Source organism: Rhea americana, unplaced genomic scaffold (assembly GCF_003343005.1).
Source record: "Rhea americana isolate MKP2758 unplaced genomic scaffold, rheAme1 scaffold_47, whole genome shotgun sequence".
Taxonomy (NCBI): Eukaryota; Metazoa; Chordata; class Aves; order Rheiformes; family Rheidae; genus Rhea; species Rhea americana.
This window is the reverse complement of record NW_028186612.1, coordinates 5347379-5372805: the sequence shown is the minus strand read 5'-3', so window position 1 is coordinate 5372805 and position 25427 is coordinate 5347379. Positions and strand designations below refer to the sequence as shown.

Here is a 25427-nt window from a genome sequence, read left to right as displayed (position 1 = left end):
AGAAGAAAAAAAAAGAAAAAAAAAGAAAACAAGCTACTGAAACCAACTTTGGTTTGGGGTGGGGGGGGAGAAAGTAGGAAATCAAGGCAAAAAACAATCTTGCAGACACCCAACAGCTTCTTCAAGTATTTAAATTAAATATACTGAGAAAGAAATAGTAGCATGCTGAGCAAGAGGAATATCAGTAAGGAACACAGGAACCATCTACTCTTTCAGAGGCTGTAAGACCATTCATCTCTAGAAGAACAAAAGAGGGGGAAAAGGAAAATTGCTCTTAAGAAATCAGTCCTACCTGTAAAAGCCTAACGCTTAATCCTCCCTAGTCTTATGTGGCTTTCAGATACTGAACACTGGTTGGGCTAACAGAAGAGCAGATTCTAAGGTGTCCCTTTGAYTTAACTGAGATTTCAGTTGTAAAATGACCTTATGAAGTAGTGTGACTTCAAACTGAACCTCAACTCTTCTGTGSATGCATAAAGAAACTCTGCTCTGCATAAAACCAACATCAATAGCTGTCATTTTACTAATGCAGCCTAGGAATCTACTAATACTACCCCGATGGTATAGAGCAGTGCTTTCCTTTTCATTGGAAGTTTGAGATACAGATGCTCTGGCAAGTTGAATGCCAGATCCTAATCCCCAGAAGAAGCTCAATCCTTTATTAGTAACATTAGTAGTATGCTTCCAGCTAATAACATGATCCCAGCCTGACTAACTGACTCTCTCCACTTTAAAGCTTGTAGAAATCTGTCCAACAAAATAGCAAAGTAATATAGTTATGAGTTATCTCTTACTGTTTTGACCAACCTTGGCAGCCTTTCTGCAGGGTGCGTAGGTCATTAGACTTAAACAGCAGTCAAAATTGTCATTAACTTGAAAACAGCCAAAATTTCACCACCAGTTTCCAGATAGCTGGCACAGTACATACTGTGGCTAATTGAAACCCTCAGCAAATATTGAGAACGGCATTATGAGACTGATTCAAGGTCTGGAAAACCCATCCTACAGTGGAAAAGGAAAGACAACCCAGCTGAAGTTATCCAGAAAAAAAATAATAATAAAAAATCAATCACAGACAGCAAATATCTAAACCATAAGATTTCCTATTGAGGATAACTATTTAATGTGCAAAAAAAAAAAAAAAGATTAACAAATTCCTGTGGCTGAACTCTCTAATGAGAGCTAAAAATAAAAGTAAAAATAAAGTACCACTTGTGAATGGTTTAAGACTGAGTGGTTTAAYCTATCCAAAGAGTCTTTCAAGACTGTCGCACTGAATCACAGGGGTTTGTACTGCAGTCCCAAACCAGAAGTTAATGGTCAGCGTTATGTAGATAGTCAAACTAGATTTTACAGCAGTCCCTCCAGTGCTGAAATCAGGAAGAATAAATCATGTCCTTGTGACAGAGCCGAGGGACCCTCACTGGAGGGACGGCATTCCCTAAAGTCTCGATAACAGGGCTGCAGGGAATGATAAGAGCAGGGCGTTCGAGCTAGTGTACGGGTAAGTATTGCAGACCAACCTTGCCATTCCTAGATGTCCTTTCGTCTATTATTTCTTTGCTTTTAGCTTTTATATCTTAACTCAAATATTAATTTCAAGTTACGTCCATGCCCAAGTTTAAATGAAAGATACAGAGAATGTAGGAAACCTCTGTCTATACTTGCTACTTACAAACACACATGCAGATTTTTCTCAAGTATGCTTCCCTTCAGTTGGCAGGATAGTCATCTTCCCTGCCTCAAAAGTAGAATTTCTAAGAAAGTCAAGTCCCTGCTTCCTAGAAGAACACAGAAGGACTAACAATTTGTGGGGCTTAACTGGAAATTGCATTATAAAATCATTTTGAATTAGCTGAGAGAAAAAGGAGCATACGCAATTCTTGGGATTCTTCTGTCAGCTATCTATTTTTCCAAGTTCAYGGACTGGGGAGTGAGCGGGAAGATTAGGAGGAGCCTTAAAGGATGATCTATTTTCTGATATGTGAGAAGAAAAAGTCCCAGCTGTTTCTGACAGGCTTTGGCTGCATCGCTTCTCAAGTGCCCCCACTGATGGGCACCCCATGGTGTCCCCAGCTCATCCATTCCTATGCTTCTCTAAACTGATCATTAGAAAGATGTTTTCTAGTACATGTGATACTAAATCTCCATGTCTGCAATTTAGGCTCAGAATTTCTAGTTCTATCCAGACTGGTTATGGAGAAGAGATTTTTTTCTCATTTTTTTCTCCTCCTTTCTTTCTTACAGCAGACTTTTCACATACTTGAAGACAAGTTGCCATTTTCTCCTCAGTGTTTTGTTTTCTACAACAAACATTCCCACCTCTTCCACTCCTTTTTTTCTTTTTTTTTTTTTCCCCTCCTCCCACAGTGTTTTCTAGATCTTTTATCATTCTTCTTGCCTGGAGTTTCTCCAGCTTGGTTCACGGTCAGTTTTTACCCCAAAATGGACACATTTCTCCAGTTATGACTCTACCAGTGACGACTTGACTGTGTTTCTTTAACCATAACAAAAGTTTGATTCCAGATGGTTATTATTTATGTTATTGAGAGCCTAGCATAATGACCAGGCAAACATAAGAGGGGTTTACTACATGTGCAGTCTCTGCTCTGGAGCATTTACATTGAAAATAGACTAAAACAGGCAAAAAAGACAGAGAGTTCTGATTTTACAGGTGGAGAAGACAAGCTGAGGAAGTTGAGGCGCACAAGACTTTTTAGCAGAACCAGGAGTAGAACATAACTCTTTCCAATCCCTTATCAAAGTCTTAATAACAAAATTGTCTTTCAACAAATTCTGGTAACATCAGTTTAGCAGGCAAAAGTCACAATTCAATGAACTTTACACTGCACAAAGCCACTTACTGCTGAACAAGAAAAATAAACTAAAGCAATAGTTTCTCCTCAAAGAGCAGCAGAAAAGCTGTGAGAATACAAGCCCCTCCTTTGCACCTCCCAACTCTCTAATTGCCACCACATGTTCCCATGTCTCTTTGATGTACACACGCACTTTGGAATGGAAAAGTAAAAATACAGATTTGTCCAGCAAAGGTAACAGTAGTTAATAAACAATGCTTTCCACGTAGAAAACTAGCTTTTCCTCACTTCAGTTGCTTGCCAGTTTTACAAGCACAGCAAGTTGCATGTGCACATGTGAACCTGAGAGCTCCCCGAACAGTCTCATAACATACTTCAGATTTTTTTTTTTTTTTTTGTTATTATACAGGCACTTCAGTCCTTATTTACATTTCAGGAAGCTTAAACTAGCATAGGGGGAACAGAGGCAACCAAAATGATTCTATGGAGGAGGCATCTCTCATCCAGCTCWCTGTGGCCTTCTCTCTTTTCCAGGCTATTGCACAGCTGAGCAGGACCAACCAGACTACTGGTCTCTCCATCACCCCTTAATCACTGCCACCTCAGCCTCTAAATCTCAGTACCCTTTGGGGTGAGCAGAACTGAATGCAGTTGCTCTCGAAAATGCTGTTTTCCAGCCTGACCCATCTCTGAGATCTAACACTCCTCAGCATCGACACGAGTGGTGCAGGTCTTCGGGGAGCTGCCTGTGAAGCTGCGTGAGGTCTCTCYTCCTAGAGTTCAGACGAACTTAGTGCCTTACTCAAACACACACATTCACCGAGTAAACACTAGCGTAGGGTGACACTTCCACAGCTGCAACGCTCGCTCCTTGCCCGACTGCTTTTGTTAGTAACTACACTAAGTGTCYGACTCCATCTGAGATGGTTGTAACTCCTCACTGGCCTTTAGTGCGTATCCCTCCTGAAATACAGCCAGCTGCTTCAGCCTTTCTGGATCATTTCTGATCCACGACATGCTTTCACTTTTAAACCCACGACAGCTTGACACAGCAGTGCTGTCTTGTCTTGTAGCTCTATGGCAACCAGTGCAAGGCACTCCAGCAACTCCCAGCCTACACTAGGATTTTGTTTGGATACTAGTTCAAGATGCAACTGAAAACAAAATGTCACCTTCTAAGCCATCTAAACTTACTTTCTCTCCCTTTAATGACAGTGAATCCAGCCAAGGATGAAGGAGAATAAACCTCATGGTCTCTAGAAGTTCTGGATGCTGATAGAGATGAGTCAGTGCAGGCAGATTTGAAAGAGCTGAGATAGCCCTCTCAGACAGCCCATGCTGCCATCAAAGTTCCTAGTTTTCATAAAGTTCTCTTGGAAACTTCATAAAGTTTTACTTAGGGGAAAACAGTCTCCAAACCCAAGTCATCTTAAAGCAATTAAGGCTTAATATATTAAATAAAATAAAAAATCCAGTCCCTTTCCCTCCAAAGTTTCATCTCAGACAGAGGTTTCTTGACCCCRTTACAAACTCCTGGAGGTCACAGGTTTCTAGCAGAAAGCATTTACCACAGTAACAATTCAAACACGTACACACAGCAAACATATTCCAAGAACTCTCTGAAAACATTAACTCACAAAACCCAGCCAAATTTTTAAGCTCGCCCCCAAGACAAATGAAGAGGAGCATTCCTATTCTCTAAACACAGACGTATTTCTAGACGCAAAGACACATCATAAGTTTCTCATTTGTATGTATTCTATATATTGAAAACTGAGTTTCTCCCACCATCAGGGAATTAAAACAAATCCTGTTTCATCACTGTCACTGTTRAAGACCGATGCATCCACAGAGTTTTGTGTAGACCATTGTAATACAAGGCATACTTGCTTTTTCTTCTCCGGTATTATTAGTTATACTGAAAATAAAATTATTAGTGAAATTGCACTTAAATTGTTCGCAACAATGTTAAAACTATTTCCCATTGAAATGAATAAGCGATTTCACTCTCTCAGGAGATATCTGAACTGTGGCACATTTCACTGCACAGATGACAATATTTATCAAAAGTTGAGTTTTGAGTGAACAACAGTTCTGAGAAGTGGATGACTGCATTTATGTGCTCCTTCTCTGTTCATCCTTCACTTCTTTSCCAGAGACCTATGCCTACATTTTCAGGAAAATGTAATTAGGATGCTTTTATTTTTTCCCACTCCAATGCTGACCTATATTTACCAGAAGACAACTCCAGCATGTTGTTGTATCAGACATTGTCTTGAYAGTCCAAGCAAATTCTCCATATGTCCCATGAAGAAGGCAAGCAAGCGATTTACCTGAGAATCTCTCCGAGCTTCTCCAACTTAGAAATCCTATTAAACTCTCCCCATCATCCCTCAACTTACAGTTCTGTAAGAAAACCTGCCTTCAACCTTCTTGTGACCTGTGACTCCTAGCTGCTAGATAAACCTTTTCCCCTGATGGCTTGGCACCTGCCCTAATCACGGGGTTCCTCCTTCATCATGTGCCCCAGCTGTCCTATTTGGAGATGGTGCTGTGGGACAGGTCAAAGTTCTTCTGGGAGGGCTGATAAGGTGGCCAAAAGGCAACAAGCCAAGCCAACCATAATTTCCCAATCAAAATGATTGAGTAAAACCTAACCTAGGTTCAACAATGAACTAAAAGAGGCAATTGAAGGAAGAAAAAAAAARRAAAAAAAARRAAAAAWAAAGAAAAAATAAAGAATCCCCAAACCCAACAATATTTACTAAATAGAAGAAAAAGAAAGATGAAAAAATACAGTGTAACGAGGCTTAGAAAGATGAAATGGGAATTTCAAGACATCGGGAAAGAGCTGCAGCTAGAAGCAATAAAAGATTAATAAGTTATTATTTTCATTTTTTACAAAGACATTGCAACAAACAAAATCCTGCAGATGCTACAGTCCAATAGAGGCAAGTGCAATTTTGATCTGTATTTGGAAAGCAGCAAGGCAATGTGCTTGTATCTGATGATGATGAAGAAGCTTTTTCCAGTCCATTAGTAACAAAGGTGGATGTTAAACAATATCTATGAGGGATAAACATTTAGAAGAGCAGGCCTGGATAACTTGCACCTAAGAGCACTTACAATATCTGGCTGAGAAAGTCTATTTGAATGCAGCCAAATGTAAAATTCGCACTCTAGAAAGAAGGAGTTCAGCACAAATCTCCAGCAAGGCGGCTCGAATTCTGGAAAGCAGTAACACAGAGGATGATTTAAGGATTAGAAAAAGGTAAATAATGAAAACCCAGTATGTGCTGCTGAAACAAAGGCTAACACAATTCTTTGTGGTATGAACTGAATAGTAATGAAGAATAGGGAGGTAATTCTCCTTTTCTGTAGGGCACTGCAAAGACCTGTGCCATAACACCAATATCAGCCCACAAAGGCAATTGTAAGATGGTCAGACAAAATGTCTCAGAGTGATTGACTCAAGTGCCATCAGCTTGGTTTTAGCAATAGGAGGATTATGGGAAAACAAGACCCAATTATAATTTGYAAGGGCCCACTTCATCTTCCCTAAATTTAGGGGCTCAATTCAGTTGCCTGAATATCAGTTGAGACAATCCTGGTATCCATGCTATCTGCATGGGACAGGCAGATAGGACTCGAGACTTACAGGAGCCCTGTGCTCTTTTGGAGMAGCACCTGGATGCCCTGAATATCTCCAGAGATACTCTACGATAAGGCAATTCAGTCTTGCACAGAAAGGCACAGTGAGATGCAAAGGAGTAGAAACCTATGCAAATTCATGACTCTCCAAGTCATCCAGCTTAATAGCTAGCGTGATAGTCCACTGGGGCACTGAGTCAATGGATGTGCCAAATTGTCCTTTTCAGTTCCCCAACAGAAGACAGGCTGATGGGTCAGGAAAGTGTTAGCTATGCTTTTATCAGAGGCAGGTTGTGGAATTCAAATTACTGGAAATAACTTGGTGAAAATTAGTTGCTTTCAATATACTAGCCAAATAAAATAAGCTACCATTCCTATCAGGGATTACTTGAATCTTAACATAACTAAAATTGCACATATTTCCTGTATATCTGATATCAGATGTTGGCCTAGGCACTGAGATGCTACATTACAATTAGATTTTCTCAAACAGCTGCTGGTGTACAATTGTGCAACCCCACTCGCTTTTGCTGCTATATATTCGGAAGCAACACAAGCAAATAAGGGAGTTTTCTGCCTCAATAATTTTCTGCTCTTCAAGAGGAAGAAATGATGCACAGAAATTCTTGTAAACTCCACATTTTATTAATGACTGTTAAAAAAAAAAAAAAAAAGTCAGGTGTATCAGATAGTATGAGCTCAAAAACACAGCAGAGGTTTCAAACTTTATATATCCAGGTCACAAAGCAAGAAGAGGCACAGCAAGGTCTTACTGATGCCACTGGAGCCACTGAGTGCTACCTACCTACAGATTTCATCAGGAGTCTTGCAGCACTTGCAGGCATTTATCCTTGTCTCATTTGCAGAGAAAAGAAAGACTCCAAAAGTTTGTAATCTAAGAGACAGTTGCGAGAAATTCAATTCTTGTTACTTTTTCAGAACTGATTCATGATTTCTGTTGTTGTTTTTGCTTCCTTAATTCCTGTGGTTGTCAAAAGTGACTAGCAGCTATTGGTATTTCACCCATGCATACTGGTGATGCTGTGTCTTTGCACACACACAAACACTCATGCACATACAAAACACACCCACGACAAAATTAATTTGCCTAAAGTTTGGTGTCCAGTGCCATTTGAAACACTGCAGTACAGCTGGAACAGCACGTAGGCTGGCTGGTATGGGAGACCCATGCCCTTCCGCCGGGGCAGCTGGGAGCCCATGGGTAGCTCCAACAGTGGAAGACTCTATGTGTGGGCAGTCAAATCAAGYTCTGAAACTTCAGTGACCATAATTAAATGACTAGGTGTCTCAACCTACAAGCTGAATACCACCTTGGACATTTTTACAGGATGAAAGAAAGGTCTGCATCTTGTTCTTACTACAGGCTAAGGGATGTTGGCCACCTTTGCATCTGGTACAACCTTTTCCTCTATTCCTGCTCAGGGAAGAAGGGAGCCTGGAGGAAGGAGCTGTTCTGCTGTTCCCCAAAAGAAGTGACACCATTCTTCACTTTCTTTGGCATCTCCTGGTCTTCAAAGCAGAGGCATTCACATTGCCAGTTCTGGGTTCGCAGGACCTACAGCCCAGGCTTGGAGTATTCAGCCTGGGACACAGTGAACTTGGCTGCATCTGCCGATTATGAACTGCTTGGATGCACTTCACCTAACGAGAACAAATGTACCGTGCAATCCCTGGAACTGCAGATGTGCTCTGGGACAGCATTTCAACCCTCGTTTCAACCCACTTTCCGTCTGGGGTGCCCCTCCGTGTAAAAGAAGGTTGCTTCGTACACTGTTTGTCAGCTTAATCTGGGCGCTAAGCTGGGAACACGGTTCCAGATCACATCTGCAGCGCTGGGATTTCACAATCYAATTGCTTTACATTTTCAGTGAAGAATGTAACCTTTTCCCCCAGGCTCAACTATGGGTGGTCAGAGCCAAAAYGCATCTCAGCGGCACAAGATCATACTACCACGGCAGAGGTTGCTCCATCTAGGGAAACGTTGCCAAACAAGGTAGCAGAGGCAACAGCCATCATGTTTGAGAAGGACAGGGTGCCTCAAGGAGCTTTTCCCAGCTCCCCAGCCGACCATTTAGGAGGATATTCTGTTCAGCGTTTAGAGACACTTAGTCTTCACCTGGCCACCACAGTGACAAGTTGTGTTCACCATCCTCTGCTTCCTACTGCTAACTTCCTTCAGSTGGAGTTCCTGCGTGAAGGGATTGCTTCCTGTCAAGCACGTCCCATTCCCGGTCCTGCACACATTACCAAGGATTACTATTTGTAGATGAGAATTTATGGCGTTATGTCATAGCACAAAGCCGGATTGCTTTTAAATCACGGTGAAACAGGCACTGAGATATGGCTGTGCCTTGTGCATCTCTTAAAGGCTTAGTAAGCTATCAGTGTTTGTAGAAGAAGCGGCTTCTCTAAGTGTGGAAATAAGGAAAAAAATTTATTTTGATTCTGAAATAATCAGGCTTATGATCAGGAGATTTCCACAGAAGGCACAGCACTGGGACAGGGTGAGGAAAGAGGGAAYGAGCAACAGCACCTACAATCAAACGGTAGCACCTTATTACCATATAGTGCATATATTAATAGAAAGCCCACTACACACAGTCACACTTATTGTCACTTATAACCGCTGGGCTTCACACACTCGCAAAACTATGGGCAAGGAGAGAGCTCTYCTCCTCCGCGACCTTCCCAAGCTGGGCGAGGAGCCATCCACTGTTGCGTGCTCCCGGTAGGTCTGCCCAGCTAAACATTCAAAGCTGAGGCTTGCAAAGTGCTTTAGGAAAATGAAACCCAAGGATCCTGCCTCATGTTGCACGGGATGGAAATCAGGAGCCCGATCAGCCAGCTCTGTGCTGTCCCTCCGAGGCCAGCCTACTGTGTATTTACAGCAATGCTCCAGACTATAATTGTAATGTCTTCCTTTTAATGAAGGGGAAACAACTATTACTGAACTGAAAATACCTTTGTGGGTGAATAAATGAAATAAATAATAATAAAAAAAGATATAGACCCTGGGAAGTTCTGGGTGATGTTTCTGACGATCACCTTGATGCACTTCTGGTCCAGCCTCTCTTTTTCCCTTGAAAGATGTGAAGGTATGCTGGCTTTGGGGAAAGATATCCTTCATACCCTCAATGATAAGAGCTGCTATCAGATAGCTGTTACTAGAGTTAGATGATAGTATCACCTCATGTCATGGCCTAATATCCTAGCCAGACAAGACTAAGCAATGTGAGCAAACAGAATAGTTTCATTATTTGCTCCTAGGTGGACAGCCACTTTCTACCAAACACCACTAAATGTCCCTCAGTCTAGTACCAGGCACAGCCTTTACTCTACAAAATTAAATGCAACATAAGAAAAAGATTTTAAAAGTTAGTTAAGTGCTTTCCTAAGAACCAGAGTACCTGTACTACCTCAAAACATACAGTTCTTCTCTGAAAATTCATWGTTTAAAGGAGATGAAGGTCAATGATGGTTCCCCAAGTGCAGGAGCCCTCTGGGACAGCATAATTAACACATGCCAGTTTCTGCATCATTTCACCAGAATACAATGGCTGGTGTCAGTCCTTAACAACTCCTCAAAATGAACAGTCAAATACTATTTATTTGCAATATATTGCAAGGTTGATCAGAAAAAGTTTTCAGCTCAAGTCTGGAAAGAAATTTTGATTCATGTTCCAGATTCCTAACAAGTCACCTCAACTATTTCCTGCTTCTCTACCCAAAAACTCAAGAAGAGAGATTGTCTCTTTTTTCCATTCCTGAGACTCCCATAGAACCCAAAAGATTATAGAATAAGCTGGATTCTCTCTTTTTCTTCCTTTGCATCCACAACAAGATCACTCCTTCCAGAGACTGGAACGATAGGTAAGTAGCACCTTCACTACCCAGTCCCACTGCGACCGAAACTTGCTGCAAATCCTGCCTGTATACATTTGCATTTAACATAGACTTCTTCACCCAACTCATAGATCTCCAGAGTGCTCTTATATACAACCAAGAGGAACCTTGCACTCTGCAGAAAATATATGGAGTCAAAGCTGGGGTTTCTTATTGGTCTTTCTGCTAAGATGTGTGAGAAGGGAAAAGAACCTCAACACTTCCCACAAAGAGTAGGAAAATGATCATGACCTGGGGTCCAGAGTGGATTAAAGCTCTTTGGAATCAGAAGACTTTTTYCTTCTTCTTCTTTTAATCCACAGTAATTTGACATAAAAATTAAATGTAGCTGGAATGCCTTCTTAATTAAAATCATACTTTGCTTATCTGAGTGACAACACTTAACTGATTACAAATGAAACATTCAAACCTCTTGCAACRTGTTCCTCCTGCTCCAGCGAGGCTGTGCAGCAAAGCCTCTCTGGTTAAACTGTGCTGTAATCCTTTGGAGGTCACCCCACAGGAGCTCTTCTCACCCCATGTACAATCACAAAAACTCATGTAGGATCTCTATGGCCTATAAAAAAAGATCTTCTTAAAGCCAGTTCCCTCACTCTGGTCAAATCCGGTGGAGTTCACTCTTGCTTTCATTTGCTGACTCCWAAAAATTTCCCAGTGGAAGCACATAATATCTACACATTTAATTTCAACTCCCTGGCTGTGCTCTTCTTTATCTTCATAGACCCCTGAAAGGTTTCCCACTGTCTCATATGGATACTCAGGCCAAAGGCTGAAACCGTTCACCGATCCACTTTTAGCAAATACGCTACAGCATCCCAACCCAATGGTTAAGGACCTCATTTTTTCACAGATGTTGTTACTCTGACTTGTTGCCAGAGTTAAGCAAACTTGCTCAAGGACTCTCCTGATGGTGCCAACAAAGGTGGAGCTCACAGGGCATGACCTGGGCAAGGGTGGATCACATGGGCTACACTACCTACCCATCCTGAGATGTTCCCCAAAGAACTGTGCATCACAGGTCCCAGCCTCCATGCCACAGGAAACACTGCTGTTGCTTGTGCTAGCTTTGGGCATGGGGTTTCAGTCTTCTAGGGCTGCTCCCATAACAATTTCTGCAAGCATTAAACTCACAGTCAGATCCTCAGATGGTACAGCACAACAATGTTAACATCAGTGAAGCTAAGCTGATTTCCTCTGCCTGAGGATGGTAACTTCRGGGAAGGGTTTTCCTCAGCACAAGTATTTGTTAAATTCCTAGGGCTGAACGAATATGTGACTGAAGGTCTCCATGYATTTTGTCCTTCTGCATGCATGCATTTTATCCTTCTGTTTTCAGTGCCAGTCCCTGCTATGGAAAGGAATGTTGAGGCAGATGTTAAAATTTGGGTCTTGAACCAATGTTGTCTATAACAATTCTATGAGACTTTTTATCAGAATAGGGTTGTCAGAGGAACTCAGAAGCATTTTCCTGACTAACAGAAAGGTCAGATACTACTTCATTTTATTTGTTGTTCTAGTAAGAGCATTGCAACCACAAGGTGCTGGATTCCAGAGACCATCTYCCAAACTAACCTGCGGACAGACATATTGACCTCCAAATGTCTCCCTCATAACCACCAGAGGTTCCTGTTTTAGCCACAACATTTAAGTGCCATCCTTTAGCAGGGAAACCATAATTTGGGGGTAAGCTCTAACAATCAATAGGAGACATCAAAATCCAGCTCTCCTTAGTCAGGGCTTTCTGTTAGGTGCTTAACATCTTTAAAAATCTAGGTCTAGTCTAATATCGTATTTCCAAGCTTGGAAATTTTCTTCCACAATTGAATTTGCTGCTGTTGAAGTAAGTTAGAGGTCTCCACACTAAGACTGGATATGCTTCTAACTAGTAGTTTTGACTGAATGGCCTTCAAAACTGAAAATGCTCCACGAATGACATCCAGTTTATGATCTTAAGTACAGGTCATCATCCCTTCTCTGTATGCGTCAGTCTTCCAACCCGCAAATTAAGAAAGTGATATTTCCCTCTCTCCTAGAAATGGTTGTGACATAATTTAAAGATGAGACTTCAGCACATTCTCTCCATTTTCTGGCCTGAAAAGGAATTAAATAAGAAAAAAAACAACAAAGAATCGCCTCTGTCCAGGAAAATAATGCAGCACTTGTGAAGTTTTAAAATTTCTTGATGGGAAGAAAAAAAAAAGGAAAATAATATTTCATTTTTAGCTCCTCTCCAATCAATTAAGAAATTCATCACCACCACCGCCCCCTGAGGATAAATTACCCCCCACCCCACTGCAACTTTGCAAGCAAAAAACCACCTTCCCCAATACCTCCCTTAAGTAAAAGGATAACTTTTATTAAAGACATCTAGAAAGTAAATGGTCAGTAAGGTCTAGTGTGCAGTGATCAGTCAAGTCTTCCTGTTTATCTTGGTCTCAAGATTCATTAAATCTCATTTCACATTAACAACATGCCCCACATCCAGAGGTCAGCTGCAGCCACTAAGTGGATGAACTGTGCAGAAGTAAAAGTGTTTCCCCATTATAGGGCTCATAATTGGCGTACGATATCAACTTTAAACTTTTCCCCCCCTCACCGAGGGCTGTGCCTGCCCACCCACACTGCAGGCAGCCAGTGTCCCTGTACAAGCAGCGCTGAAGAAGGTTGACCACATACTTCTCTAGAACTTTTTCTAAGCTCACAGCTGCTATTTTAGGATGAYGTGAAAGACCTGAGAAAGGCTCCCTACCGCTGGTATGGAAGAAATAAAAAGATTGTGTCCCCATCTCCCCAGATAAAACCCCGTAAGACTTACAAGAAACAGCTCATCTGGTCTGTGAGACACTGTGTTGGGACTGTTAATCCAATTCACTGGAGGAACATTGAGCACACAGCCAGGGTCAGTACTCTGATGAAAWCCTTTCTTGATCTCTGTTCCTGTACAAATCACTTCCTCCTCACCCCCAAACCATGACAACATTGAATGTTGAATGAACACTGAATGACAACATCGGCACAGGAAGGCTAGCATCCACAGTGGATGAATTTCTCAAAGCAAGGGACAACAGTGGCAGAGAACAGTGACCCTTGTCACATGCAGAGCAAAGCCCTTCAGTTTGTGTCAACCTTCCTGCAACAACACGTCCTGTAACAAGCCTGTAAGCACACACACAAACACGCACCATCAAAAAAAGAGACCAAGGAAAGGTTTGCCAAGATAGGCACCATTAGTGCAACCTTTTCAACTCTGCAAGCTGAAAGTTGGGGGGACTATGTGAAACCCTAAAGAGATCCTGCCCAACTCCAGACAAACTGGCAGTTTCCAGAGACCACCTCTCTCCACCTCCTACTCTYATCAATCTCAAAACTGAAAATACTTCAAGTCCATCTCCCAGTGTGCCCAAGTCCATCCATCTTCCCATTCCCGCTCTCATAGGATTCTGAGGACTGCTAATGCCCCAAGGTGCACTCATCCCTCTGCAACACTTCTGCTCTTTCCAGTGGTAGGTCTGTACTCATTTGCTCCTAGCTAAAGGTGGGTTTGATCACAAAGTTTATTTCCTTGAGCAGGAGTACTGGCATTACAGTGTGAACAGCTTGAGAGAGCTCAGTTTGGACGCACTGGCCCACCCAAACCCCCAGCTTTGGAGCACATCTGACATCACTTTTACAAGTTTGCAACCTGGAAAGTGATTGACCCTGGTCATCAGCTGCAAGACCACCCTTAGCAGAAAGTCCATTTACAAAGGCTAGGACTGAATTAAGAGCTTCTCAGCCTCATGCTATGTCTGAACTGTGACTTCTCCCTACGTGCAGCTGAAATTATTGCTCTGTCTCCTTCTACTCATAGTTACTCCAGTGGACATTATTCCTTGCCTCTCTCTCTCTCCCCAGGCTACTTTGCAAGGGAAACAAGCATTTATTTTTAGTTGTGCTGTACCCTGGCAGGTTGGGCTCTCCTCCCAGGGCTGCAATACATATTTAATATTTGTTTCCAGAGCTGACAGATCAGGAACTTTAGTGATAAATTGGCAGGGAAGAAATAATTACATAGCAAAGGGGTACCAACCTGCCAGATATTTTAATATCCCTTCTAGAAAGACAGGAATGACTCTTCAGTAGTCCCACAGTGGGGAAGAAAACAAGTCTACATCAAAAATACAGTTGCTATTTAAATATTATTAATTGYGCAGTAACAAATTCTGTCAGACCTTCAAGAGGAAAGTCTAGGAGAAAAAATTGTTAGGGCAATATGCAGAGAAAAACTGGACCAGAAAAAGGCAGTGCAGGAGAGATGACTGTGCACCCAGGTCTCTCTGAGTTGCCARCATGTGTTGTCCCTAGCAATGCTATAGCTCTAAGATGTTTCTGGACAAGAGCAATCCAAGTGGGACCAGCACCCAACTTGCACAAACTTGCACAAACGATTCATCTCCAGCATACAGTGTGCTGGCACACAGATTTTCAGGCTAGCCCTAGACCAGAAAGCAGGCCAAAAGCATTTAGGGAGCAGCATTTGTGAAGGTTTGAGTAGCTTTGGCCATGGCAAAGCAACCYCACATTTTGCTGGGGATATTGATGCTCTCCTGTGTCCAGGACCCCAAGAAAACATGGCACGCACAAAGTCTAGGAGACTTACCACCTGCTCCAAAGCCGGGCCAGGGACCATTCCACAGCTGAGCCACCTGAAGACTCTTAGATCATTTGCAGCTAGAAGTCATCGCCACTGCCTCCTTATTTCTCTCACCTAGTGCTTGCAGCTGCCCTTCCCAACCACATGATAACCCTCCTCATCCCTCCCCCCAGGTCCCCACTCTGTCCCCAGGTAACTTCCACCATCTCCCTGACCACTTCCSCCAGCCAGCCTCCAACCTCTCAGTTTGCCACAACCACTTGGGTTAYTTTCCCTTCCACATCTGTTGTTGCGAAGAGTTAATATATTGCCGTTGAGCACAAAAGGCATCTTGGCTTTACAAAATGAGTCCATCAGCTMTCTACTCAACTGCTCTTCCACAAGTGAGTTCAGATTTTCTGGCACTGCTTCAGCAAATCTTGGTTTTGTTTTCTCTCCTTGTAACAATGATACATAGAAAAAAAAACTCAGCAAAAGTTCAGCTTTATAGCTCGGTTTAAAGATGATTTTTCCAGATGTTTATTGTTCCCTTAAGACAATTCTGAGGTTCAGGTCAGGTAAACCCAAAGTAATGAGCTCCAACCACTAATTTCCTTTCCACCTACAGAAAAAAAAAGGGGGGGACTGAGGGGGGGCTTGCCCTAAACTGTTTAACTAGTAAATTTGGCTCTGGTAGCAGCCTTCCAAAAGAATATGGGGTGGGGGAACCCTTTTGAACCTTGTCTTTTAAATGGAATCAGGAAACTTCAGGCTACATATAAGTTTGAAATAACTGTCCTGACTGTAGTCAGAATAGCTAATTAAAGAGAAAAGGGTCATCAACACCCCTAGAGGAGATGAATCTCTTAGCCAAGGAGGAGCTGGTAAGACCGCCAGCCCTTGTGGGGCTGCAGGGGCAGGTAAGAATTATCACCTACGTGACAGCACGAGCTAGCAGGTGGCAAGATGTGGAGAACACTGCAGCGGGTCATCAAAGCAATGGCTCCGCTGAGTCCGAGGGCTTTAATACCCAGAAGAACTATGAACAGTGATTTGTGGCCTTGGCTTCTGGAGATATTTCATGGGTCTTCAATATGGTAGGACTGAAAGACTGTTGCTGTCAGCAATGGTTTTGTGAAAAAAAAGTAAAATAAATGTTAAATTGTTCCAGGCAGCATACTATTTTCTCAAATTGACCCCCCAACGAACACCTTCAGGCTAAACCCAGAGCAACTACTACTTAGCTTTGTTTCTCCTTCGGACCTCTGGACGTGTCTCCACGTCTGAAAGCATATCTGATTTTCTTTATACTCTGTTTCAACCAATATAAGCTGTTGTTTCTCTTGACAAACTTTGCCTCATCTGTACTGTACGCAAACAGCCCGCAGATAAGCCGTCGACATGCTGTTTGCTGAAACGTGTATGACTTCCCAGGGGGAGGGAGGAGAGGGCTGGCCAAGGAGGCACAAAGGTTAATTTTGCCCAAAGCGGTGCGGTGGCACGAAGGGGATGAGAYGGCACGAAGTCCTGCACCCGAATGCAGCGCCCGTGCCCCAGCCGCAAAGTGCAAAGCTGGAGAAAGCTTCGCACGCGGAAACTGTGCAAGCTCTAGAAGCAGGTCATCTCAGGTACTGCTGTCTGGAGGAAAAAGAAAAAAAAAAAAAGAAAGAGGAAACTGTACAACCAGTGACAGTGAGTAAAAAAAAAAAACAAGGAAAAAAAGATCTCCTTGAAAGAAATCACTGCAGCAATGGAATTAAAGTGCGCAGCGCAGCAAAGGCTCACACAGCTCTGCAGCCGTGTTTAATGTCACAYCCCCAAAAATGCAAGCAGCCCGGCGGCCCACGCTGGAGCAAGTCAGTAATTCTTCACGTAATGTTTTTGGCTTCCTTCCAGTGCCCTGTGAAGCTGGGAACCATCTCGGCAACAGCGTTTTCCCATCCTTGATTATTCCAAGCAGAAGGGAAACCTGCTTCTATTGTGAAGGCAGGGGGGGAATAATTATCATTAAGAACCAGGGTGAAACTAAGAGATAAGCAAAGGGACGGACGCAGACATGACAGAGGAGCGTGTAAATGACATAACGATTCTTGGGAGAAGCTCATTCACTCCCCCTTCTGCGAGAGGGCACATCTGCCAGGGCAGCGGGCTCTAATCCGTGTGCCGCACTCCTGGGGGCTGTGCAAGCTGACTTAAGCCAGCAAGGACATATGGTCCACAAGGACATATGGTCCACACGGCCACAAAGGAGGTGAAATTTCTAAAAAGGGTTTGCACCTCCTCRATAAATAGCTAAGGGCCCATAAGAGGAAAGAGATTGGGGGGGGGGGAGGAAAAAACCCACTGCCTTCACCTGAATTAGGAGCTAAATTTGGCTACAGCAGAATAACAGTGGAAGAAGCATAATCTCCAGCAGGCTTTGGATTCTGGCTGCGTTTGCAAGCTGAATGCGTAAAAATGCTGAGAGTCAGTGTTGAACCAGCTTTGCCCTTTGCTCTAAGTGCACAGAGCTCTTGAGGATTTTTTGGAGAGAAGAAGGTACATTCAATATATTGCATTTGTTTCCTCTTTTTGCCTTGCAGAGAGATAGTTCCTTAAAGTTTGAACTGCAGCAGTCTGGCAACTTTCACAAAATAGGACAGAAGAGGGGAAAAAAAGATGTTTTTGAGTATTGAATAAAGCAGGCTGTGAGAAACAAGATCAGCATGAGCAGCGCTCTTCTGCTTTCATTCTTTTACAACACATGGGGAACMTCATGGTGGGGTTCAGCTTGCAGCCTGAGACCTCCAAATACAGGTGCCAACACAGCGCCTAGGAGACTGGAATGCCACTCTAGTCAAAAAGGGCTCTAAAAGGTGCTTAAATATAGCCACGCGGTGCCRTTTGAGATGGCTCTGTGTTGTGGGTTCATGGCATCCACATGGGGTAGGAAGGTAACTCAGCATCTTCACAGAAAGGAGACATGGGACACCTCTCTGATGGCAGGATACACGTGACAGCAGGCAACCAAACTGACCCACAAAATATTCTCCAGCACAACAGGGTCTTTGACGTGTAGATGGCACATAGACACCTATGTATTCCCACCAAAACATAAGTGTCTTCATCTGCATGCGGAGTCCCACCCAAAGGTCATCTGCAAGRAAGTTCACAGGCTGCTTAGCTGGGATGGACAATGACATTTATCAGAGCCCTGGAGACACTGGCGGCTCAGTTGTTCGTTGTGAAATTACAGATCATTAAGTATTAATTGAAACATCTGTTAAATCCAGAATCAAGGATGGAGCCCCCAAAAAACACCTTTTAAAAAGGCACCCTACAGATTTCAGCTTTACAAAAGGGACACAAATTATTGCTATTTCCCCCTCCAGACAGTAATTATATTTAAGTAGATTTCCCCCCTGCCTTTCCTCTTGATCAGATAGGATTTCATAGGGATGMCGATTAAAAAATATGTGACACTGATACTGTAGTGGGTTTTACATCTGACTGGCAGGAGTGGGAACATCCGTGAGCCTGCAGTGAAAGCAAGAAAGGCATCACAGGACAGCGGCTCAGCTGACTGTCTCCTCCAGCCCTCAACCAAACACAAAGCATCGAAGCCAAGTCATGACRTCCAGAAGAGTTTCCCAGACAGTCTTCCAGCAGCTGGTACCACGGAGTCTGTCCTCTAACCCACCAGTGAAACATATTAGAGAATAATCCTGATTCGGTTCCAGCTTAATAAATAATCCTGATCCTGTTTGACCTCTTGAATTTCAGTGCAAACAAGGGAAGTAAATCTTCACCCGCCTGCAGTGGGAATGGTTAAACAGACAGCCAAAGACCGCCCTGGGGGTAAGAAATCTACCCAATGTGACTTATGACAGAGTTTAAGGCTGTTTTCACGCACTGTTTCAGTTGGCTGGGTATATGATTTTAGATAATAAAAAGTAAATTATGGTCTCCAAAATTCACATCCAGCTCAGAAGCTAAAAGAGGTCCTTACATCCCAGAAATACTATTTATCGATATGCAAAAATAAAAGTTACGGCCGTAGATAAAACCTGGCAGAACGAAATGCCACTAAAGCAGCACTAACGTGCGTTTTCTCACCGTAAGCAACCCACGACACACAACCTTGCGCACAAAACATCCCCAAAGCCCCTGCAAAAACCAACCAGAGGGAAGGGTTTTAACTGCAGCCCTGCCGCTCACCTGCTTCCCCTTCGCAGCCCTGCCGGCTCGCTTCCAGCGGTTCAAGCCATGCTCGGACAGGCCATTTTTATTTGCATGGATTGGCACTTATTAAACATAATTGCTCTTCCGATTCTCTCTYTTCCTGCATTAGGGTTTTTGTACGAGGCTAAGCAGTTTAAAAGTGCCTTGTAACAAAGCTAATAGCCAGCAGATGCTTTTAGGGAGGCTGAAGTTTCAGGAGGAGAAAACCCTCGCGCTTTATTAATAGCATCCTTATCAGCAGGAAACTTCACACTTCCACTTACATCTGCAGAAGCCTTTAGGTTTTCTAAAAAAACTTGGTGCTGCTGCGGCTCTGTATTACCCTGTCAAGCAGACTGAAGGGCTGTAGAACGATATAGGGAATAACCAGCAACTMGAGGCCTCGGGGATACCATCTGCATCTCGAACTGTCCCCAAGGCACTTTCTGCATGTTAATGAATGAATTCTCCCTGCATCGCTGGTCTTGTAACGTGAAAGGTGAAGCTTGTGCCCGGAGAGATGAATCATCCCAGAGGGATTTCTGGCGGTTCAGGCACACCGCCAAGCAAGCCAGCAGGTTGCTACAAAAGGGAAGGGTGACCAGARGATCGCTCAGCTGGCGAGCAGCCTCCTGACCTCGGCACAGGACCTCCCGGCCACAGCCTTAGCTGTCTTAGCTCTGGATGGAGGCCAACCTGACAGCCGGCACTGCTTCCCTGCCCCTTTTGTACCTCAAAAACACAGRGTCTGGTCTTGCTTCCACTGCAGCCCTCTGGGATCTCATTTTCCAAGGCACAGGCACCTCCTCGCTTGGCTTGGTTCCCACCCAAACGAAGCTATGAGAGCTTGTGACTCCTGAAAAAACACCTGGGAGTCTGGAGCTCTGGGGAGAGGGAACAGTGAAACAGCAAGTGCTCAGCACTCATTGAGGGAAACCCTGCTAGACCATGCGGGGCAGGAGGACAGACCTCCGTGGGCTGCAGGCAGACTCAGCAAGTCTCCCGTAGGGAATGGGAGCTCGGCATAGCTCTACTCTATCCCACGGGCTGGACCTCAACTCCAGCCTTTCTGCTGCTCTGAAGGCTTCAAGCACCCACAACCCTGTTGATCTCTGCTTCCATCCCTAGGCTGAGGGTTTTCCCCAGCTGCATTTCTTTCTTTTTGCTAACCTCCCCAATACTTTTTCTTTTTCTTTTTTTCTTTTCTTTCTTTTTTTTTTTTTTTTGGGGGGGGGGGGTGGGGGGGTGGGGAGGGAGAGGTGTTCTTACAAATGACTTTCCTTTGCAGGAATCTGTCTCCATAATATGGAACAGAGCAAGTTGATGAGACCAGAGAACAGGGCTATGTTTAATCATATATCCTCTCCCAGGCAGAACACTTAGTGACCCGTTTCCCCTGAGCTGGCGCAATGCAAGAGCGACTGCATTCGCAGCAGTGAAATTACACTACTGTGCTTGCTTGAAAGCAGAATGTGACCCATTCTGTTCATAGAACCAAACTAAGTYCTGCTCTTATCAAAACTTGAGTATTTATTTTTAATTTGCCTGGTTAATTTGGCTCCTTTCCTGAATTTGAGCCATTGATTCCATTCAGAGTGTGACTAATCTCCCTTTTCAGATCAGAAGCAAAAAAATATTCTTGTCTTGGGTCTCATTCACCAGCGCTATGTCTAGTGCCCTTTCTCAGAAGGCCAAAGAATGGGACACTTACTGCTGGATGGGGAGATGTTTTTCACCCTGTCCCCCAGCCTCTCTTTCCATCTACAACAAGGATGCGTGTCCACAAACTGCAGATACCATGTAAGCTCCCAGCCCCACCTGACTGTGCAAGTTGGCATATGATGCGGCAGTCAGAAGACTGATGCCCATGAGATATCAATCTTTTCAGTAGTTTTGACTAGAGACCATTTAGTAAATGGAAAAAGCTGCTTTTTCCCGAAAAATCGCACAAACTAACCCCTAAAGAGACATGATACAGTACACCCCACTCAGTGACACAGGAAGAGGCAGGTCAAGGACCTAGTTGAGACATGGGCTGAGGGACACTTTCACACACGTTGCCTGCAGACATCAGAAGACACAAAAGGGCTTCCAGGTAATGACAACAAATCACAGAGAAAGACTTGCACGGCYTATCATCACAGCCCCTTCCTAAGCCTCTTTCTTTGAGGTCTCATTGTCTTCTCATTCCCAAGATAACCTCACAGTTGAGCAGATGATGCAGAAGGCTTGGGAGAACCAAAACACAGATCTCCACTGGTACCAACACTTACTCATGCTGCCATTCCCAGTTTGCAGAACCAGGAGAGTATCAGGCTGCTTTGCATCTACCAGCACATGCGAAACCTTCTTGGATACTCCTGAGCRAAGAATCAAATAACAAGGCTCCAGCTAGTGAAGTCACATCACTATGAACTGATGAAAATGAGAACAAAATGTAACAGGAGTTTCATGAGCCAGCACTGGCCTCATAGCACAAAACAAGGCGCATCCTACTGTGACTGCATTTTTATTCAGAGTAGCTGTCTGGTTGCTACCCTGCTGTTGATACTACAACCAGAAKGGGCTTGAACCATAGTATTTTTAAGCCACTATATATATATAAATAAAAGGGGGGGGGGGGAAGCAAACAAGCCCTCTCTACCAACATCCTAACTAACAAGCCAGCAAACACCCTTTGTCTATGGACCCACCTGACTTCAGAGGCCAAAAATTTGGCAACCACCCCTCTCTCAAAAGCACCTTGAAGGACTCATCTTTTATGATGYATCATGGCTCCCCTCTTGCTTGATTCTCTAACGTTTTCGTGCTAGAGACCAACCTGGCAATTGCCAGGTAGGGTGTCAGAGCGATGGTGCGAATATCCGGCTGACATGCTGCTGGGCTAGAGGTGCATGTAGCCTTAAATATTCCACAAAGGATTTTTCTCAGACACCATGTTTCTGCCTATGTGTTCTTTTGCCTTGCTACACCCTAAGTAAGAGCTTCTAAAGCATCTGTACTAGTGAAAAACTTCTTCCGAAGTTATAGAGACAAGGAGACTTCCAGAGTTACCCAGATATGGTTAAATGGAGCTGGGGAATTGGTTCTCTTAAACGTCTTTTAGAAAGATCAGTCATATATCGTACATGCATAAATATTAATAAAACACAACACCTAGTAATATAGTGAGGTTTTGTGATGACGCCTTTTTCARTGTGTATTGTCACCACCGAAGGAACTTCAGACTGGGTGCAAAAATGACACTAGAGAACTCCAGTGTGCACCATGCATCTTCCTCTAAAAACGCTGATTATTTTTGTTTCAATGTATTTATTTTAACTCTCAGATTCTCAGCCCATGGCAGGAGGAAAAAACAGCAGATATAGCTGAAGGGGTGCCCCATGAGCCTAAGTTTAACAAATTATTTTAAAGGGATCCTCATTCTAGCATTTTACCCTTGGGCTGCTAAAGGACCAGAACTTGGTGGTTCATTCCTTTCCCTCATGCTTATACTCCATAGCTGGAGCAGAATAAAACTCTGAAGAAAAGCACAGATTACACCAGCCGGACAGAYGTGGCTAATTCAATGTGCTTTCAGCCTGTGGAATCCACCAATTGCTCTCAATTACCCACATCTCATTTACTGGACACATGCTGGAGGAAAAAAAAAAAGAAAAAAAAAGAAAAAAAAAAACCTCTTGTTGTTTGTAGCTTCCTTGCCCAGATTCTTATTTTAGTTACATGACTGAAAAAGATAACTCATCAGAACCTAGTAGGGATGATCCTCAATTTACACCAAAACAAGACAAACCACCCTTTCTCCAAAATTTTAAAAATTGACCAATGTGGGAGGCTTGATGGATGTGGCCTGATGAATTACAGCAAATAAGATTTGCTCGATTTCCTTCTCCCAYGTCTGTGGATCATGAGGCACAGGGGTGAAAGTTTATAACAGCAATTAGAAAACACCTGGCTGCAACACTTTTATAGCACCAAACTTCTGCATCAGCCAATAATTGCTGTTCAAGGCCTTCCCAAGGACATACAAATAAAAATTATCACAATAAATCATAAGAAAAATGTCACTGGGTAATCTTAGATTCCAGAGCCAGGCTGCTACGCTTTCAGGGTTACTTTTGCTTTAAAAGTGAATACTGATTCCGAGGCTCAAACCGAGAAACAAAACAACAGGATTCTCTCCAGCACTTCAGCACTATTACGGAAACTTTACATACTTTGGTATTAGTCACCTTGCAGATCAACACAGATGCTTATCGTGCGAGTCTTTCTAACCCGCTGGCATGAACCAGGTCCCAGTGACATTAGTATAATGCAAAAGCAACTGACGGCTCCACTAAAGCAAAGCAAGAAAGTGAGATACAGYGTGGAGGGACAAAATAGCATAGGGGAGGTCAGGGTTGAAAGGAGACCTATGGACTGCACCTAGCCTATGGCTTGCCGTTATCCCAGAGCTTCAGGAGTTCATGCTTAGAGACAGGACACCAACCCAAGCGCACTGACACCTTGCATCACAGGGGCTCGATCCTGCAAACACTCGCGTGTTAAACTTTGGCAGACTTGATGACTAACTCGCTGCAGGAGCTGGCTCCAAAGGACCTTGTCCTGCCAATAATATTTAAGGATATGGGACTTTTGCCATGGGTTTCTGTGGAAGAAGGTTCTGGAGCAGTTCCAGCAAGCTGATGAGAACCTACCCCCTTTTCCTCATTTCCTTGACTTGAGCTATTTTGCATCCTCCCTAGAAGCAGTTTGTAGAATTGCAGGAACTAAACGCCTGGTCATTTTTGGATTCTTTAACCCATTTTCCCAGCCTGTTCTTCCTCAAAGTCTTGGACAATGCAGATGGTTGGGTGGGTTATACTGAAAATCACAAAAATCAAAAGAGCTACATTTGTCTCATTTCATAAGGGGAGAGGAGGAAAGAGACAGGAGTGATGCAGTGCAAAATCTGCATTACTTTTTTACACTCGGAGGCTCGGTTTGGTTGGCTTTCCTCTGCCCGCTGGAGATCAAAGCAGCTTTCCGAGCCATCCCCTGCCCCTGGCTGAGCSGAGCAAACAGAAGCGACTCGCAGCCGAGCCCCGATGGCACAACCTAGTTTCTGCGGGCAACCTCACCCAGCCCAACCAGGATGCTGGTGAGCCAATCTCACCTTGTAAAAGAAGAAAACAAATGCTGGCACAGGATTAGAAGAGTGAAAGTCAGCCACATCCACTCCCTATCCCCTATCCAGCTAGTTAAAACGAGCTGTCTAAGCTGGAAATCACATGCTACGAGGAGACGAGCCACAAGAGCGGAGCTTCAGCAAAGAGTTCGGCAGCCAACCCCACGCCTGCACTGTTTGCACAGAGAATTAGCTTTTGCATACGTGCATGTGTATGTGTGCGTGTACGCGCTCGTAGACACATCGCCGGGGGCGGGGGGGGGGAGGAAACGGCACTACCCCCAAGCGGGAACCTGCGAGCACAGGGATCGCGAGCGGAAGGGGCTCCAAAAACACATCCTTCGGTCCCAGCTTTTGCGCTTTCCTCGGACGCTGCGGCCACGTGAGGTTTAAGTGTCCGAGAGCAGCACTTTGCAGAACTTCTTTGGGGAAACTATTCTTCAAATTGAGAGCGCGCCTCCACCCGGGAGTCCCCTGCCCTGGCACCACCGCGCTTCCTCGGGGAAATTTCATCCCGTTATTCCCATTCCCGGGCGGGGGGGAGGGGGGGGAGAGAGAGAGAAGGTTTTTATGAAACCATCGCGCTCCTAAACAGAAAGCAAAGCAAATGGAAAGCCATCCTCAAAAATAATGGAAAGAGAGGTGGGGAGCAGCCCTGAAATAAAACGCTAGCAAACCCAAAGTGAATGCTGCTAGTTCAAAAGATCGCCTCACTCTTGAAGAGGAAGTACACATCGGGAGGGGGGGAAAAAAAGACTGCTATTTTCTAGATCAGTCGAAGGAAACAAAAAGGAGGAAAAAAAAAAATCAAAGATACACCTGTCCCGCACCGATCGCACTTCCAAAGTTGCCGAAAGTTTGCCCGCGGCGAACTGCCTCGGCCCAGGGCAGCGCGGAGGGGAAGGCACCAGGCGAAAGCAAAGCGCCGCGCCCGCGGAGGAGGCACTCACCGCGGAGAGGAGGCAGCCGAGCAGCGGCACCAGGGCGCGCAGGACCGCGGGCTCCATTCTGCCGCTGCTGCTGCTGCCGCTGCTGCTGCTGCTGCTGCCGCCGCCGC

At 44.1% G+C, this 25427-nt stretch overlaps 1 protein-coding gene across 1 annotated transcript in view; it reads right to left on the bottom strand.

Moving 5' to 3' along the window:
- The window catches only part of LOC146589325 (vasoactive intestinal polypeptide receptor), a 112515-nt gene extending 87094 nt beyond the window's left edge, over positions 1 to 25421 (bottom strand). The window contains exon 1 of the mRNA XM_085316503.1: positions 25321 to 25421. Within this exon, the coding sequence (XP_085172629.1) occupies positions 25321 to 25377 (57 nt within the window). The 5' untranslated portion in view covers positions 25378 to 25421. The remainder of the gene's footprint in view (positions 1 to 25320) is intronic.
- Between the last annotated feature and the right edge of the window lie 6 nt (positions 25422 to 25427).